The sequence below is a fragment of the Bos indicus x Bos taurus genome, unplaced genomic scaffold (genome assembly GCF_003369695.1).
Source record: "Bos indicus x Bos taurus breed Angus x Brahman F1 hybrid unplaced genomic scaffold, Bos_hybrid_MaternalHap_v2.0 tig00003167_arrow_arrow_obj, whole genome shotgun sequence".
Classification (NCBI taxonomy): Eukaryota; Metazoa; Chordata; class Mammalia; order Artiodactyla; family Bovidae; genus Bos; species Bos indicus x Bos taurus.
The window spans coordinates 22827-41064 of NW_020867612.1; the positions used below are offsets into that span (position 1 = coordinate 22827).

The 18238-nt window shown below is 44.8% G+C and overlaps 2 protein-coding genes across 2 annotated transcripts in view; both read left to right on the top strand.

The window, feature by feature from the left end:
* Positions 1 to 10424, top strand: part of LOC113888924 (multidrug resistance-associated protein 4-like) — a 29244-nt gene extending 18820 nt beyond the window's left edge. Inside the window, exons 4-6 of the mRNA XM_027535868.1 lie at positions 2831 to 2925; positions 3150 to 3236; positions 10313 to 10424. Of these exons, the coding sequence (XP_027391669.1) occupies positions 2831 to 2925; positions 3150 to 3236; positions 10313 to 10424 (294 nt within the window). The remainder of the gene's footprint in view (positions 1 to 2830; positions 2926 to 3149; positions 3237 to 10312) is intronic.
* Positions 10425 to 11061: 637 nt separating this feature from the next.
* Positions 11062 to 17978, top strand: LOC113888923 (multidrug resistance-associated protein 4-like). The gene is made up of 5 exons (XM_027535867.1): positions 11062 to 11067; positions 14850 to 15047; positions 16374 to 16514; positions 17330 to 17367; positions 17745 to 17978. Exons 1-5 carry the CDS (start codon positions 11062 to 11064, stop codon positions 17902 to 17904), a joined length of 543 nt encoding a protein of 180 aa, XP_027391668.1. The 3' UTR covers positions 17905 to 17978.
* Positions 17979 to 18238: the final 260 nt, after the last annotated feature.

The window sequence follows — 18238 nt, forward strand, 5'->3', positions numbered from 1 at the left end:
TATCTGCTGGCTATTCCTCTGTCGCTTCATCTTGTTTAAATTGCTGAGTTTGGGGTGTCCTTTCTGTATTCTGGCAGTTTGTGGAGTTCTCTTTATTGTGGCTTTTCCTCGCTGTGTGTGTGTTTGTACAGGTGGCTTGTCAAGGTTTCCTGGTTAGGGAAGCTTGTGTCGGTGTTCTGATGGGTGGAGCTGTATTTCTTCTCTTTGTTCAGTCGCGCTGTGGGGAGGGAGGGAGGGATGCTGCAAACAAATAACACTGGTGTGTGCTCGCAGTGCCTCAGCCACACTGGGTCTGCCCCCGCTCACGGCGCGTGTAGCCTCCCTGCCCACACTGCTTGGGCTCTAGGTTGTTCCGCCAGGAACAATCCGAGGCTGGCCCTGGGTTGCATGTACCTCCCAGGTCCAAGCCGCTCAGGTTCAGGCACTCGTGTAGTCCTCAGAGGCGCAGACTCAGTTGGGCCTGAGTTTTGTGCTCTTCCCAGGTCCGAGCAGCTCAACTGATGAGGTGTTTGGCGAGCGCCAATGCTGCGACTTATCGCCTCCCCGCCACTCGGTTATCTGGGTGTAAAACCGGCGCACCTTCTCAGGCAGATGTTAACCGTCCAGACCCCCAAAAAGTTTTAGTTAGCAAAGAAGCCTGCTTACAGTTTTATAGATAATGTCTCTCTGGGGCTGCAATTGCCCCCTTCCGGCTCTGGCTGCCTGTCACCAGAGGGGGAAGGTCTGCAGCCGGCTATCTCTAATCAATTCTTTGTTCCGTGCACAGGCCTGGCGGTGTCTTAGGTTGGGGCTGGCTTTTCGCGTGGTAGATATCCCACAGTCTGGTTTGCTAGCCCAAATTATTTCGCTCAGATAGTGCTCAGGGTATTCAGGCCAGATTCTTACTCTAAGCAATGCAGCCCGCGCTGCGCCTCCCTGCTCAGCCCCCGCTTGCTAATGGCGCGTGCAGGCGTCTGCGCTGCTTCTCCGCTGGGGAGTTACCGTAGGACTCGTAATCTTTGAGTTTTAATTGTTTATTTATTTTTTCTTCCTGTTATGTTGCCCTCTGTGCTTCCAAAGCTCGGCACAGATTCGGCAGTGAGAAGGTTTCCTGGTGTTTGGAAAACTTCTCTCTTTTTAAGACTCCCTTCCTGGGACGGAACTCCGTCCCTCCCTCTTTTGTCTCTTTTTTTGTCTTTTATATTTTTTCCTACCTCCTTTCGAAGAGTTGGATTGCTTTTCTGGGTGCCTGATATCCTCTGCCGGCATTCAGAAGTTGTTTTGTGGAATTTACTCGACGTTTAAATGCTCTTTTAATGAATTTGTTGGGGAGAAAGTGTTCTCCCCGTCCTACTCCCTGGAGTCTATCTTAAAATGGTATGAAAACCAGGAGGGAGAGATGGTATTAACTTCTGAGCTTGATGAAGAAATAAGATGAAATAATGAATTTACATGACAGAACAATTGCTGCTTTTCATTTGATCCTCCCTTGTTAAGCTTTGAGTGAGCAGGGAACATGTGTCTGTCTGTGTGTCTTTGTGGCTGTCAGGGAGGGTTATGATGGAGACACCCTCTCTCTTGTCCTCATGGTCACAAGCTTTGAATGTTGTGATTCACACTGTGAATGGGGTCCCCCTGTTGGATTAATGAGAAAACAGGCATCAATCATCAGTAGCAGAGCTTCCCTGATAGCTCGGTTGATAAAGAATCCGCCTGCAGTGTGGGAGACCTGGGTTTGATTCCTGGGTTGGGAAGATCACCTGGATAAGGGAACGCCTACCCACTCCAGTATTCTGGCCTGGAGAATTCCATGGAGTCACAAAGAGTCAGACATGACTAAGCGACTTTCACTTTGACTTTCATCAGTAACAACTCAGTAAACGGTGACCCTCATGCTCCAAACACCATGGTGCTCTTCTTACAACCCACACCCATCCCATTAGTAGGTCTTGCAGACTCTGCCTTCAGAATGTGTCTGGAGTGTGTTCCATCTCTCCATCCCTGCTGCTCCCACTGTGGTCCTGGCCACCGTCGTCTCTTACTTAGATTATTCCAGTAGCCTCCATGCTTGTATCTATCGTCACTCATTCTCCCATATTGCTTGTTTTCTGCAAAGCACAGAAGTGATTCTGTAGAAATCTCAGACCAGGTCAGTCCTCCCTTCTCCCACTCCTCCTGTTACTGGAGTGACCCCAGGCTCCTCCTGCTCTGTCTCTGCCCTCACTTCCCTCATTCTTACTCAGCTCTGCTCTCCTGCCTCCTTGCTTGTCCTGAATACCTTGGACACCTCCCCGTGGCCTCTGCACTCGCCCATCCCTCTGTGTGGAGCAGCCTCTCCAGGTCTGCCTGAGCCCCTCCCCCTCTCCCGGATCTGCTCACCCCCGCTCTGAGCAGAGCCCTCACATCCCAGTGTGGACTCACTTCCCTCCTTTACTCTCTGCCCCCTCTGAGCCCACTTCCTTTTCCTTCTCATCCTCAGTACTTGCACTCAGGTTAATTTTCCTTATTGTTCATCCTCCACTGTGGAGAGAAACTCTAGGGGCTTTGTTTCCTCATGGCTGAATTCATTGTGCCCAGAACAATGTCTGGTGTATATTGATACACAATAAATATCTGTTAGAATGGTCAGATGCATAAATGTTGTGAAAAACTACAGAATGAAAACAAACAAACAAAAAGAAAACCTGAGGATTTTTTAAATTGTTCAGTGTTATGGTTTAGCCACTATGAAATATACTCGTTGTTGTTGATCAAACACTGTGGGGAGAACTGATGCTAAAAAGTTAGGATGGCAGGAGAACATATTTTAGATCTTTTTTTTTTTTTCTTCTCCTTTTCTATCTCCATGTAGGATTTACAGCTTTTGAAGGAAAATGATCTAACTGAGATAGGAGACCGGGGAACCCCACTGAGTGAAGGACAGAAAGCCCGGGTCAGCCTTGCCAGGTAAATGGGGTTTCAGTTGCCATCCTGCCCCTCCTCCTCTGCACCTCCCAGTGGACGTGAGCACGCAGACCCCGCTCACCGGGTTGGCCTGTGTGAAGCAGGGTCTTGGCCCTTTCCCTGGGCTCCTGGAATGAACCTGGAGTTGTTGGACGCCGTCATGAATTCAGAGGTGGGACCCAGGGAGTGTGTAGTATCCTCTCCTGACGTCTCTCTACGTTTTCTAAAGCCGTGTATCAGGATGCAGACATCTACCTCCTGGACGATCCGCTCAGCGCAGTGGATGTAGGAGTCAGCGGGCACTTGTTCAAACAGTGAGTTAGCTCCTGTTTTCTATCATCTCTGCTTTCCAGGAACCCTGTAGAGATTGGGGAAGAGAGCTCAGGAAAGCCTTTGTGCTTCAGGAGACTCAGCTCGCTCTGCCCTGGTGTCCCTCTCTCCCCTCCCTTCCCTCCACAGAAGATCCATCTTAGAGAATTTTGCATCATGATGAGGTCAGGACAGGAAAATACAGCAGGTGCTTCCAATGTCTGAAGGACAGTGGGGTCTGTGCTTTAGGGAGTGAGGAATAGATGGGAGATTTCCCCGTGACCTGCAGTTAATAACCAGACACTGTGATGGATCCAGAGCCTTGAAGTAAGAAAGATGGTGAATGGTTTTTAAATCGTAGAGTTGGACCCAGTAATCTAGTACTTAGTGTCAGTCCTTTTCCTCCATCATGTGTTTAAGGCACATCAGAAGCAAAATTTTCGGTACTGACACAGGGCTTCTGTGGAAAGGCCCTGTTGGTTTATGCTTATTATTCTGTAGGTTTGGAAATTCTTAATAAGGCCTAGAATTAAGACTAACTTATTCCACATCTAAGTATGAATTTAATCGTTTAGCGTTGCTTCATGGATGCTTATTTGATTTAATACTTAAACCCATGATGTAGGGTTAGCCTGAATGTGGAACTAGAGATCTAGAATCTGGTGGAAATCTTGACTCTCATTTTTGTGTTTCTGGAATACAAATTGCTTTTGCCTGGCCGCAGAATGACTGAAGTAAAACAACTCTTATGCTTTTCTGTGAATAATGTGTCCTAATACACGCTGACTGAAGCCTCTGATGGAGTCTAGACTGGCCTTTTTGAAAGCTGCATGAGCTTGCTTTTGCTACAACAGCATCCACATCTACCCCATGGTTGCGTACCTTGCTGTTGTTCACCTTGTTAAAGCCAACAAGCCTTCCAGCTGCACTTATTAATGCCCTGCTGTGTGCACTTGGATCAATGCCCTTACAGATGTCCCTGCACAAAACCTCTTAGTTTATAAGGAGGACAGAGAGCCAGGAGAGGGGAAGGACCCATACTGGGCAGAATAAGGGAGACTAGGATGCCCAGCTCTCATTTCTGCCTCTGAGGAACCTGTCTCAATGTGGAGCTTGTTAAGACAGATGCCTGGGAAAAGGTCAGCTGAGTCAGGGTTTAGAGGTTTCTGCTTCCCTGGTGGCTCAGAGGTTAAAGCGTCTGCCTGGAATGCGAGAGACCTGGGTTGGATCCCTGGGTCGGGAAGATCCCCTGGAGAAAGGAATGGCAACCCACTCCAGTACTCTTGCCTGGAGAATCCCATGGAGGGAGGAGCCTGGTAGGCTACAGACCATGGGGTCGCAAAGAGTCATACATGACTGAGCGACTTCACTGTACTGGATAGTAAGTGCTGAATGGAAGTGGATGTTGGAAAGCTCCCTGTGCCCCGGGCTGGGCGGGAAGTGCCCTGGGGGCGTGCAGGCTGGGTATGTATGTAGAGGCTGAAAATAAGACCCAGTTCCCTTTGCTGGAGGAAGAGTAGAAGCACAGGAAGCGAGGCTGTGAGAACAGAAGGCACGTCCTCACCTGGAGGAGGCAGGTTGTACAGCAGAGAGAAGCTGTTTGGGAATTCTCGCTGTCAGGTCCTGTGTTAGTTTGCTGGGGCTGTGTCTGTCCAGGCTGATCTCACAGAGACCAGAGCTCAGGCAAGTCCAAGGTGAGGGTGTTGGCAGATTTGGTGTCTGGTGAGGACCCAATTCCTGTGTCCTCATGTGGTGGAAGGGGTGAGGGAGCAGTGTGGGTCCCTTTTATAAAGGCACTAGTCCCATTCAGGCAGACTCCACCCTCATGACCTGTCACCTCCCAATGGCAAAATCTCCAGTACTTTCACAGTGGGGATTAGGTTTCAGTGTATGTATTTTGAGGGCATAAACATTCAGTCACAGCAGGCTGCCAGAGATGGCAGAGCTGGGGGAGCAGTGCGTAAATAATAGAAATTCATTCTCTCACAGTTCTAAAGGCTAGACTCTCATGATCAAGGTGTGGGCAGTTTGGTTTCTCCTTAGACCTTTTCCTTATCTTCTGATGACAGCTTCCTCACTGTGTCCTCGGACATGGTCCTCCCTCTGTTCACGCACACCCCTGTGTTTCTGTCCTTATGTCTTAGTCTCCTCTTCTAAGAGCACCAGTCATATGGGATTAGGCCCACTATAATTGAGGGTAACAACTACCTCTTTAAAGGTTCTGTCACCAGATTTTAAGGTTCTGGTGGTCAGTGTGCCATCATATGAATTTTGGGGGGAACAGAATTCATTCACAGCAAATCTTAAATAGCAAATAAAGAGACTTAAGCAGATTAGTGGAGTGAGTGAAAGAGATATGTGAGGAGCTCTGAGCTCTGGATATGAGGAGCTGGGATTCCACATCCATTAAGCAGGGGTCATGAGGCAGGTACCACTGAAGGCTGTATGTGAAAGGTGCTTAGTGTTGGGGCAATGAAAGAGCTCTGGAGATGGATGGTGGTGATGGTTACACAATGATGTGAATGTACTTAATGCCATTGAGCTGTATGCATAAAAAATAGTTAAAATTGTAAATTTCATGTTATGTATATTTTACCACACACAAAAATGACACATTAGCATCGAATCTTTCAGAACAAAAGAGAGCAGGGCAGCTGACATGTGGCATGGCCCACACTCCGATCTGACCCCCCCTTTCCCACCCTCCTTTGATTGTGATTTGATAAATTTTCTCTTATTTAAAGCACCTAGTGGCTCAGATGGTAAAGAATCTACCTGCAATGCAGGAGACCTGGGTTCAATCCCTGGGTCAAGAAGATCCCCTGGAAATTTCTTGCCTGGAAAATCCTGGGGTTGCAAAGAGTCAGACATGACTGAGTGACCAATACTTTCACTGATGACTTTTCCCTTAGGTAGTGCCTTGTGGCTTGTCATGAGTTCAGTGATGGAATACTAGTAGTGAGACATGAGTTTCCATCCCCCACTCTCCTGGCATCATGAGTAGCTCAGCCTCCCTGTTCCCAACACTCCACCCTGAACTTGCAAGTGTCTGCTACCCTGTCTTGTGTGCCTCTGCACAAGTTCCCCATCACTGCAAGAGCAGTTTCTGCTGGCTCTTGTGTCTGTGTCACAGGGAGGGGAAGGGAAAGTTTACGAATTGCCATGTATCAGTGTGCTGAACACAAAAACTCTCTTAGGTGTTTATAAAGGTGAGGTGTTTATAACATGTTTATAAAGTTCTCTCCAACCTTTCGGTTTAATGACCCTGGATGTACACTTAATAGAAGCAAGCTTGTTAAGACTTGTATGCTAATAAGAACCACATTCTCTGGGGAAACTTAGGGCAGGGATCACAAAGGCAATTTAGGAAATCACTCAACAGCGACTGAGAATGTTCTCAATGAGTTAGGCATTTGGACGGAACAATATGCTATGAGAGATGGTGGTCGTGTTGAAGCTTAGTTGTGGTGAATATTTTCTATTAAAAGTGAATGAATCACACTTCTACTTGCCATTTTCATCTTCCTTTAGTCATGAGTATATTAATATATACCAGGTTACTAATATTTGTGATTTTTATAACTATATTTTGTGATAATTAAGTGGGTTCTATTACCTATAGAAAGTGAGAGTCCTTAGATGAACTGATGCAGTCTCATTTGTGTCCAGCCATGGACCTTCTCCTGGATCAGCCCCACATCACCAGACCACTGCCTCCTGCGTCATCAGCTTTTCAGGTCTGCCCTGATCAGACTCCCATGCTGCTGTCTACACAGCTCACCCTCCTGGTCCAGCCCTTCATAGACCTCCCCCTGCCCTCCCCTCCCATTCCTCCCATGTTTAGGAAGCAGCTCCAGGTCCTCAGAGAACAGGCTTCTTTGCCATCTGCCCCCATCAGCCTTTCTAGCTCTTCCCCACACCTACTCGGTAATCCACTGTGCTGGCTTTGTGGGGGTCCTTTCTCACCCCTCATCCCTGTCTGTCTATACATAGTGGTCCCTCTGTCCCAGAGCCAGGGAGCAGTGTGCCAGGACACAGAAGGAAGATGGAAGACGGGACCTGACATTCCCTCCTCCTCCTCCAGGTGCAGCCCGTGCCCTCTGTCTTTTCACTGCCCTCAGTGGGTGCACTTGACTATTTATGAGTCTCCCCACCCTCTAGAAGCTATGAATGCAGGAAGGTGCCTCAGCCCAGCATGTTCTGTCCCAGACCCCTGCACCTGCTGTGTCTTCTTCCAGGGATGTTTCCCCAGAGAATCTCAGGGCTCCTGTGTCTCCCCAACTACAGCAGCCCCCTTGCTTTTTCTTCAGAGCACACATCATGGCCTGATAGTACATGTCCTGTACTCATTCAGTGTATCCCCCTTTTACATGGTGCAAAGTAATGTCTGCTTTCTTGGCCTGTGTTGTACGTCAAGAGAGTGGCACCTCAGTAAACCTTTGCTGATTGAATGGATGAAGGTGCGGTTTCTGAATTATTTGTATCCCCTCTACCATGGAATGTATCTCCTCTTAACACAGCCCCTATAGAGAATGATACTGGATTGGCCAAAAAGTTCAGTTGGGTTTTCTGTAAGATGTTATGGAAAAACCTGAAGGAATTTTGTGGCCAACCCAATAAATAGAACACAGCCCTTATATAGATTTAATAGCTAACTTGTTTTTGAATCATTTTTATGACATAACTTGGAAATCTTTACTCTGAAACTTGAAAAATAGACTATCTTCTTCAGTTCAGTTCAGTTCAGTTGCTCAGTCATGTCTGACTCTTTGCGACCCCATGAATCACAGCACGCTCGGCCTCCCTGTCCATCATCAACACCTGGAGTTCACTCAGACTCAACGTCCATCGAGTCAGTGATGCCATCCAGCTATCTCATCCTCTGTCATCCCCTTCTCCTTCTGCCCCCAATCCCTCCCAGCATCAGAGTCTTTTCCAATGAGTCAACTCTTTGCATGAGGTGGCCAAAGTACTGGAGTTTCAGCTAGAGATGGATAAAAAGCATTATTTAGGAAAATTTCAAAGTCATTAATTGGCCACTTTGTTGTAATTATTTATATTACTTCATCTCTGATGGAATGTTAGGAAGCAAACATTTTACCACTTTTGGGTGGCTCCATCTTGGACATAGAAACCCATCAGATTTGATTAACATCTGCCTTCAGGGACTGTTGGCAAGTAATTATGAATTAAGGAGAAACAGTTCCATTAAAAGCTTTAGTACTAAGTCTGAAGAGGTTTGCTCACTCAGGAATCTTAGATACAAATGCTGAACTAAGATATGTCAAAGGGCAAAATGAATCCTTTTGGACTTAATGAAGCAATGGTGTATGTGTCTACATCCTGGGGTCTTGCTTCTCATCACAGACCCAGTGTTCAGAGTGTCCCCTTAGGACTTTTCTGTCATGAGTCCAAAGCACATGACTGCTCATGGTTAGGGAGGAGTGGAGAAGGGGGCTGACATTTACTGAGTGGATTGGTGGTTTCATTTCTCAGCACCCGTGGGTGAGTTGTCCTTGGCCTTGTTTTGAGATGAAGAAACTGAGGTTTCATCACTCATCTGACATCAGGCTCGTGAGAGGGACTGAGCTGCAGTCTTCTGCCTTCACACTCTTCATTTGACTCACTCACAGACTGAGTTCTGGCCCAGGTTCCTGAGATTTGCTCTGTGAGGGACTTGGGCACCCAGAGTACCTGCTTGCAGCCCTGACTGTGGTCACCAGGGCCCCAAATCCAGCCACTTGCTTCCCTGGAGAGGTTGTGGACCTTGTGGGATGAGACTGGGGCTGAGTTCCTAGGGGTTTGCATTAAAAATGTGAAGCAGTTGGAGAAGTTACTATAAAAACACTTAAGATTGGATACTGAGAGAGGCTGTTGGCCTTCCAGACCTGCCAGGCCTGTGACTTGCCCAGGTTAGACTTAAGAAAGAGCCCAGAATCAGTGACAAACACACATATGGTTTAATTATTAGGGCCCACTTACATGTGCAAAGGAAATCCTGGAAGGGCATCCTATCATTTGAGGCCCACGTTGGAAGAGGACATGGTGGTAGTCTTTGCTCCAAGGGCAAGGCGGCAGGAGAGGGGGGACATGACCTGTTATAGGGGAAGTTGATGTCAGGGTGGGCCATTGGTCACCATGAAAACCAGCAGAGGGTCATGTCCTTCTTGCCCCTTTGACAAGCATCATGGAGGATTGTGATCTGAAGCTAGAGCCGTCATTAGCTGGGACAAGCATATAGGAAAGTCAGTCATGTAAGTAGGTGTAGGTGAAGCAGACACTGGTCGAGAAGGGGATGTATAGAGAGCAAGAGAACAGCCATTTTGGGTGGCCTGATCACACAAGGGTCTTGGGTAAGAGAACTGGTGTGTCTTTTGGCCGTTGGATGATTCCCATTGTGCTTTGGGCCATCTGAATTCTGTTCTTTAATTTTCATATTTGGAAGGTGTTCAGTCCTTATGAAAGAAGACTGATTTCCTGGATGGGACTGGGACTGTTGTAGAGACTGATGGAGGCCACGTTGGCACTCATTTTCTGTTTAATATTATTTGGGAAGAAGTGTCTAGAAAAGGCACTCTAGCAAAGGTTACCAAGATTCTATTAATTTTTTGTTGTTAATGTATGCATCATAAATCATAAATAATCCCCTAGAAAATTGTCTAAGGAAAATGCACACGTTTTTATATAACATAGATGCCTCTTTTCCCCTTCCCACATAGTGATAAAATATTAAGTTCAGTCAAGTTTTGGAATCTCAGTATTGCTCAATTATTTTTCATTATGAAATGTAAATTATTGTTAAGCTGAGTTTTCAGAAAATATTTAGCAAGTGCCTCCTTCACTGGACTGTTTTTTAGAATTTTTTTTTAGCAGAGCTGGGTTCACATTTGCTGCTGATAAATTTGAGGACCTATTCAGGATCATAGACATATTTGTATTTAATTTGTATTATTTGTTTTTTATTTAAACTATAGACCTTTGCTGTGTTGTTTTTGTCTCATTATGTTTTCAGAATATGTGTTTTCAGTTTGGAGCACCCCCATTAATGTGTATTTGCATTCTATACCTTTTACATTTGTAGGTGTATTCGTCAGGCCTTGAAGGAGAAGATCACAATCTTAGTGACTCATCAGCTGCAGTACCTAAAGGATGCAAGTCAGATTCTGATACTGAAAGATGTAAGTAGTTTCTAGAAGCCTGTGAAATTGCTAGCACTCAGGTGTGTTGAAGGCCAGACCTCCCAGCTGGTCACTCTCCTTGGATTCATGGTAAATGTCCTCTTCTCCCTCAATTTAACTCCCTCTTTTTCTCAGAGCTGATGCTATTCATGTTTTTGAGGATCAATCCAAAGACCTGTAAAGTGTCACTATTAAACTTGAAGCCACATAAACACTAAAGCATATAGGAGTGCTACCACAGGACTACTGAAATATTACTGTTCTATTGAAATTTGTTAAGGATAATGATGCTATTTTATTTATAACTTGTGTTTTCCCCTTATATAACTTAAGTCAAAGTTTTTTACTTGGAAATTAGAGCTACTGAGACCTGTTTGTATCCACATGATTGTCAAGCACAATTTGCCTAAAGTGCATCTTCCATTAACACTAGAAGCAAGGTTGGGTAGCTAAGCACCTGGGTCAGAGATGCCCACTCTGCAGGTCTCCCTGCCCAGGTCTCTATGTGCCCAATATGTGTGGGAGCCTGTGCAGCAGGAGGACAAGGCCCTGCCTTCATGGGACTCCTGTTCTTATGGGGATGGATGTGACAAGGAGGGTGACATCCTGGCTGTCTCCTTGAGGAGCTGGTGCCTCATGGGGTCTGGATGACATGAAGGTGGGGGCCATGCAACACCTGGGGGAGGGAGTCTGAGGCAGGGTGTCCTAAGGAAGGAGCTGACCTGGCAGGTTAGAGGAACAGCGGGACAGTGTGTGTGTCTGAGGACAGTGAGCAGGGGGGCGTGGAGGGAGCTGGTCTCTGAGCAGTGGGCAGCGAGCCTGGAAGTGGGATGGAAGCCTTGGATGGTCCAGAGCAGAAGAGCGATGTGGCCTGATGTTGGAGTTAAGAGATTCCTCTGATGGTCACTGGAGGGGCGACAGCAGAAGCAGTTAGAAGTCTTAGTAAAGCTGAGGAGACAGAAGTGTGGGCTCAGGATAGGGTGTCAGTTTCTAGAGCTGCTGTAACAAAGCACTGCAAACTGGGTGACAAAACAACAGAAGTTTATCTTTTTCCTGTTCTGGAGGCTATAGATCCCAGATCCAGGTGCCGGCAGGGCCATGCTGTCTCTGAAGGCTCCAGGGGAGAATCCTTCCTTCCAGCTGGTGGTGTTCATGGATCTTCCTTGTGTTCCTTGGCTTCCAGCTGCAGCACTCTGGTCTCTGCCTCTGATGTCACATGGCCGTTGTCCCCGTGTCTGAGTCTCTTCTCATAAGGATATCAGTCACATAGGATTTAAGGTCACCCTGTTCCAGTGTGACCTCATCTTAACTTCATTACATCTACAAAGACACTGAATGCAAATAAGATCATGTTCACAGGCATCATGTTTAGGGCTTGAACTTACTTTCTAGGGGGCTACCAATCAACCCCAACTCCTAGCATGGCTGGGAATGGGGTGGAGATTAGTGAGAATATTTCAGGCTTACTGGTTGTTTGTTGCTTCAGACCTTGGCTTCTTTGTTTCTGAGCCTCAGCACCTCCGTCATTAATCCTTGCCTGTTCCACAGGCCCTTGGTCAGTCAGTTCAGTTGCTCAGTTGTGTCTGACTCTTTGCGACCCCATGGACTGCAGCACGCCAGACCTCCCTGTCCATTGCCAACTCCCAGAGTCTACTCAAAGTCACTGAGTCGGTGATGCCATCCAACCTTCTCATCCTCTGTCATTCCCTTCTCATCCTGCCTTCAATCTTTTCCAGCATCAGGGTCTTTTCAAATGAGTCAGCTCTTCACATTAGGTGGCCAAAGTATTGGAGTTTCTGCTTCAGCATCAGTCCTTTCAATGAATATTCAGGACTGATCTCCTCTAGGATTGAGTGGTTTGATTTCCTTACAGTCCAAGAGTGTTCTCCAACACTACAGTTCAAAACCATCAATTTTTTGGTTCTCACATCCATACATGACCACTGGAAAAACCATAGCTTTGACTAGTTGGAACTTTGTTGGCAAAGTAATGTCTCTGCTTTTTAATATGCTGTCTAGTTGGTCAGATCCCTCATTTGTCAAATGAACTTCTGTCCTAAGAAAGATTATTAAATGCAGAACCTCTGCCTCTCTAGAAGCAATATCTCACGTCAACTGTTAACTGCTCTTTCAGGAATGGGGAGTTCAGGTTTCTCAGATTTGATAACAGTTAATTTCATGTTGGAAGAGGGTGATACTAGTGTGTAAAACCTCAACGATGACAATATTATGAGCACAGGATCAGTGGGAGACAGAGTAACCTATTTAGTTTGTCCCTAGATCTTTTAGGGTCCCTTATTGCTTCTTTTGAGGACACTACCCTCAATTTTAGTGCTATTAGAACAACTATTTGTCCACTCGTGAGCACCCCTGGATGAGTTGGGGTCCATCCTTACTCTTTGTCTGGTTCATCTCTAACAGCAGAAAGGGAATGGTTGCCCTCTCAACCTCTCAGAGTTGTCTGTGCTTGGCTGCTCAGTGAAATTCCTATCCTTGGACCAATACTTGTTTCCTTGTGCGTCTTATAGGTACTATGTAGAAAAAGGTAATTTCATTAAATAAAGTCTTTGAATTTTGCTTCCCAAGTGGAACAAGGCACAGTATACCCTGAATAGTTTTCTAATTCTGTAGTATAGACAGTACCCAAATGCTTCATTGAGTTTTGCACAATGGATCACCTTAGGAGATAGGGTGAGAGAGGTCCCAGCTAGGGTCCTGGGGCACCTTCTTCCATCTGACCTGCCTTAACCAGAGATGCTCTCCTCTGTTTAGTTTTGCATCCTGTGATTTTTCTCTATATTTTGTTTGACATTGAGTGAATGAGCTGAGCCATATTTCGTGGGGTCAGAATATAGTGAAGATATTTGCACATTATTTTATAGGATTTTGTAAGAGAGGGATGAAGATTAGATGGTTGGATGGCATCACCGACTCAATGAACATGAGTTTGAGCAAACTCAGGGAGATATGAAGAACAGGGAAGCTTGGTGTACTGCAGTCCATGGGGTCACAAAGAGTTCAACGTGACTGAGCAATGGAACAACAACAAAAGGAGGGAAACTGCAATGATGTGTCACATGTGTTCAAAGAAAATGATTAGATTGACTGTAGCTTAAACAGTTGCCTGAATAGAGGATACCTGGTTGACTGCTTGTGACTGGTTGTTCTTATGTTTTTATTTTTTAATTTTTTTGTTAGATCTGAGTGCATTGGTTCTTAGTTGTTGGTTTGCTGGCATGGGAGGTCAAGGATTTAGAGCCACCTCAGTCTCATGGCCTCTTTGTTTAAATACTATGGCAGGTAGAATATTGAATTTTCAGCTGCGAATTTCCTGCATTTGTGGGGAAGTGGTAAAGACCATGAAGATAAAGCTCATAGGTACTCTGTTTAGGGCTGGTTCCTACATGTCTTTCTCCCAGTGGAGCACATGATACTATAACAATGGTCTGTGAAGATTTGATGAGAGAGCATTACCTCTGGAGATGTGCTTGTTGCCACATCTGGGTCAGCCTTTTTTAAGTTTCTTTCCTGGAATATCTTCCCCAATTAACTGTTTACTTGCATTTTAACATGATGCTTCTCTCAATTTCCATGTTGTCCAAAAACACTGTACTGATACTTCTACCCACATCAGTAGTTTTAGCATCCATGAGTTCCCATGGTAGTTATGTCAATGGCCTCCATTTTTAAAACATGAACATACATTTCTTTCATATCCCCCAGCACCTAGCGTAGGGTTTGACAGTGAATACCATGCTCATTTTGCTCTTTGGAAGAAAAGCTATGACCAACCTAGACAGCATATTAAAAAGCAGAGACATTACTTTGCCAACAAAGGTCCAACTAGTCAAAGCTATGATTTTTCCAGTAGTCATGTATGGATATGAGAGTTGGACCATAAGGAAAGCTGAGCATTGAAGAATTGATGCTTTTGAACTGTGGTGTTGGAGAAGAACCTTGAGAGTCCCTTGGACTGCAGTGAGATCAAACCAGTCAATCCTGAAGGAAACCAGTCCTGAATATTCATTGGAAGGACTGATGCTGAAGCTGAAACCCCAATACTTTGGCCACCTGATGCGAAGAACTGACTCATTGGAAAAGACCTTGATGCTGGGAAAGATTGAATGCAGAAGGGGATGACAGAGGATGAGATGGTTGGATGGTATCACTGACTTGATAGACATGAGTTTGAGCAAGCTCCAGGAGTTGGTGATGGACAGGGAGGCCTGGCATGTTGTAGTCCATGAGGTCACAAAGAGTCAGACGTGACTGAGTGACTGAACTGAACTGAATCTAGATTTTTTTACCAGAATTCCAAACCTAGAGATAATTTTCTTAGGAAAATAATAATTTGAGACTAGTTAACTTTTCTTAATTAGTATGTAGATTGGATTAATATTTTCAAATGTAAATGAATTCCTCTCAAATTCTTTATTTTAGGGCAAAGTTATACAAAAGGGGACTTTTGCTGAGTTTTCAAAATCTGGGATAGATTTTGAAGATATTTTCTGGGAGAAGGTAGAGAAGGCTGAACCATCTCCAGGTCCAGGAACACTCACTCTGATCTCCGAGTCTTCAGTTCAGTCTCAACCGTCTTCCAGACCCTCTTTGAAAGATGCAGCTCCAGAGGACCAAGATGTGAGTTTCTCATCCTGCAACATGCCCTTGTCTGTCTGCTCTTGGTGGCCTCGTGGACCTTCCGTCTGATTCTCTCGTGACATCTTTGTTTATCCCAAAGTAGATCCTAAGATTACAAGCCTAATTCCATGGAATTAGTAGAATTAGAAGAGCATGAAGGGAGCAAGCCTGCTTGGTGTTCTTTGGGTGTAGGATGAAGAATCTTATGGAGCTCAGTAGGGGGTGCACTGCTATGAATTTCCAGCTGTTTGTGGCTCATGCTGATATGAAAACCCATCAGTTTACCGTAGTTACATCTACTCACTCTGGTGGCTCCCAGCTTCCCTTATGCATCCAGAGGTTTAATGTGAAGATCTCTTTAGACTGAGTCTTTCTGTGACCACATTAAATCAGCTACTTTTCCTATATGTTGGAATGTTCTGCAGGTGATTGATGGTAATATTTTGCCCCTTTGTTAGATCATTTGTTGTAGGCCAGACACTTTAGAGTTAGTTCTTGTCTTCCTATTTTTTATTACCCTTTGAGACCTAGAGCCACATTGTATTCATCTTGAATGCCCAATGGTCAGCATAGAATTGAGTACATCTTTGGCTCATGTGACTCTATAATGCATTCTAGGTCCTACAGACAGAAATGAAGAAAAGCAGTAGCTCTCTCTTAAAAACATACACAGGTTCTCTCTTGGTATCCAAGCCCACAATATCCAGACCTAGGAACCTGGATGATTCTGATAAATATTCAAATTAGTCCATCACATTCCACATTCAGGAATCACTCCCTGAAATTCAGGAATTAAATAGATTTGGGTCATATGCCATCCTGTGCTGTCCAGACTCACATTATTTCAACTTCCTGTGTGGACTCATGTTGCTGTATTTGTCTAGGATTTGGAACACCAAGTATGGTTTACATTTCTATCATTGGAAGTCATACAAGTCATTTAGAGGGATATGTTAGTGCCATATCACTTTGTGTATTATTTTGGAAGAAGCTTCTGCATTTGTACTTGAATCAGGTAGTTGTGCTTGTGCTGAGTCATGATTGACTTTAAGCAAAGCCACCAACAGTGAATAATTTCATGCAAATGATGTTCTTTTTCTAATAGATTTCTGAAAGTAGGATGGCTGAGTCCAAGGGTAAATGCATATGTGGTTTGGCTAGACATTTGCCCACCCTTTTCTGTAGGAAATGGACCATCTTGCACTCCTACGAGCATATGAGATGTATCTGTTTCCTCACAGCTTTGCAGTGGAGGGCATTGTAAACTTTTGAAATTTGAGGGTTCCTTACTTAAAATTTTGTTTTCACTGCTGTTCTCCCTCCCAGACTGAGAATATCCAGGTTACATTACCACTGGAGGGCTGTTTGGTTGGAAGAGTTGGTTTTAAGACCTATGAGAATTACTTCACAGCTGGTGTGCACTGGTTTATCATCATTTACCTTATTTTAGTGAACATTGGAGCTCAGGTAAATAAGAACATTTATTTTGGTTTTGTGCCCTCTTCTTGGTATTTACATATTTTTATACTGTATTTATTTAATTTATTAATATTAACATGTTTAATATATACATTAAGAGATTTATTTCAGAGATTTGGCTCATGAGGTTGTGCAGTCTAGCTGGTCAATGTGAAATCAGAAAGGCAGGCCTACAGGCTGGAACCTCAGGCAGGAGCTGACCCTGCAGTCTTGAAGCAAAATTTCTTCCTCCTCCAGGAAGCCTCAGGTTTTGTTCATCAGGCCTTTGACTGACTGGACAAGGCCACCACAGTGTTGAGGGTGATCTCCTCTACTTCAATTCCGAGGATGATGTGAATCATATCCACTGAATACCTTCATAGCGACATCTAGACGAGGGTTTGGTTGAACCACTAGAGACTGGCCTGGCCAAGCTGACAAAGAAACTTGATCATCACAGTTTCTATCAAATTTTTTTTCTTTGAAAAGTCCTGACTTTTATACTGTTTTTATTGTGCTTTGCAGTCCATTTTGGTTTGTACTGAATGAAATCTGTGAGGAAATAAGTGAGGCTTACTTATTGAGGTGAGGTTTTGTTTGTATATAACAGAAAGATTCTAGGAAGAAAAAGAATGTCTTGTAAAGATATTAAAATGTAGCATGCCCTCCCCTGACCTGTGGTCATCTGGGGTGTGGGGCTTGGCACAAACCTGAGCTGGAAGGACCGTCTCCACGTTCTGGAGCCTTTCCATCTCCCAACCTAGTGAGCGGGGTGTGAGGCTCAGTGATGTCAGTGTGTGAGTGACTGTTGTTTCCTGCTCCAGGTTGCCTATGTCCTGCAGGATTGGTGGCTTGCATACTGGTGAGTGATTCCTGGTCTGACCCAAAGGGCTGTGAAGTCTACATGAAGCCTCACTTTCCCACAGCAGGGGGGTTAGTTGGGGCTTGTTCAGCCTCTTCTTCTGACTCTCACATAGTTTCTCTGAAAAAGAAGTAAACTTCTGGCTGATGGAGTGAGACTATCCCCGTATTTGACCCTCAGCAGCTTCCTCAAATTCTTAGAGCTGACAGTTGTGATTCAAATGGACTTTTTATAAGGTAGACGGACACAGGGCCCAGTGAGCTGGGAACCATTTTCCACCATAAAACACGTCTTCTAAATCGAGGTTAATTTTTCTGTTATTTACCTAAATTCTATCTAGAGTGTAATACCTTTTCTTTGTCTTCCCTTTTCCCTAGGGCAAATGGACAGAGTACCCTATATGCCATGAAATATGGGAAAGGAAGGGTAATTGAGATACCTGATTCTGGCTGGTACTCAACAGTTCACTCAGGTAAATCATCTGGTCTGTTATACAAGAGTCTGAGGTGTTTACTAGGAGCCTGTGTGAACAACTAGAGCTCCCAGGAGTAATTCAGTAATGTCTTAACAGATGAAGAGTCTGAGTTGCATTTACTCTGTGAATTAATTAGAATGAGTATTTTTAAAATCTACTAGAAGAAAGTGGGTGCATGAAGACTCTTAATTTGCTCTGTACTGGATTTTGGTTGTTAAACCAGAATTGCATATTGAGAAAATCAGTCACTGGAAATATGTGCTATTGTCTATTCTAATAGGTTGCTTTAGCTAAAGCTTACATCATTACATGAATGGGCAAGGGGATTAGAAATGGATCCCTACCCTGTTGTTTGGATTGTTTCAATTCTTTCTGAATAAACCATGGCTTTTATTG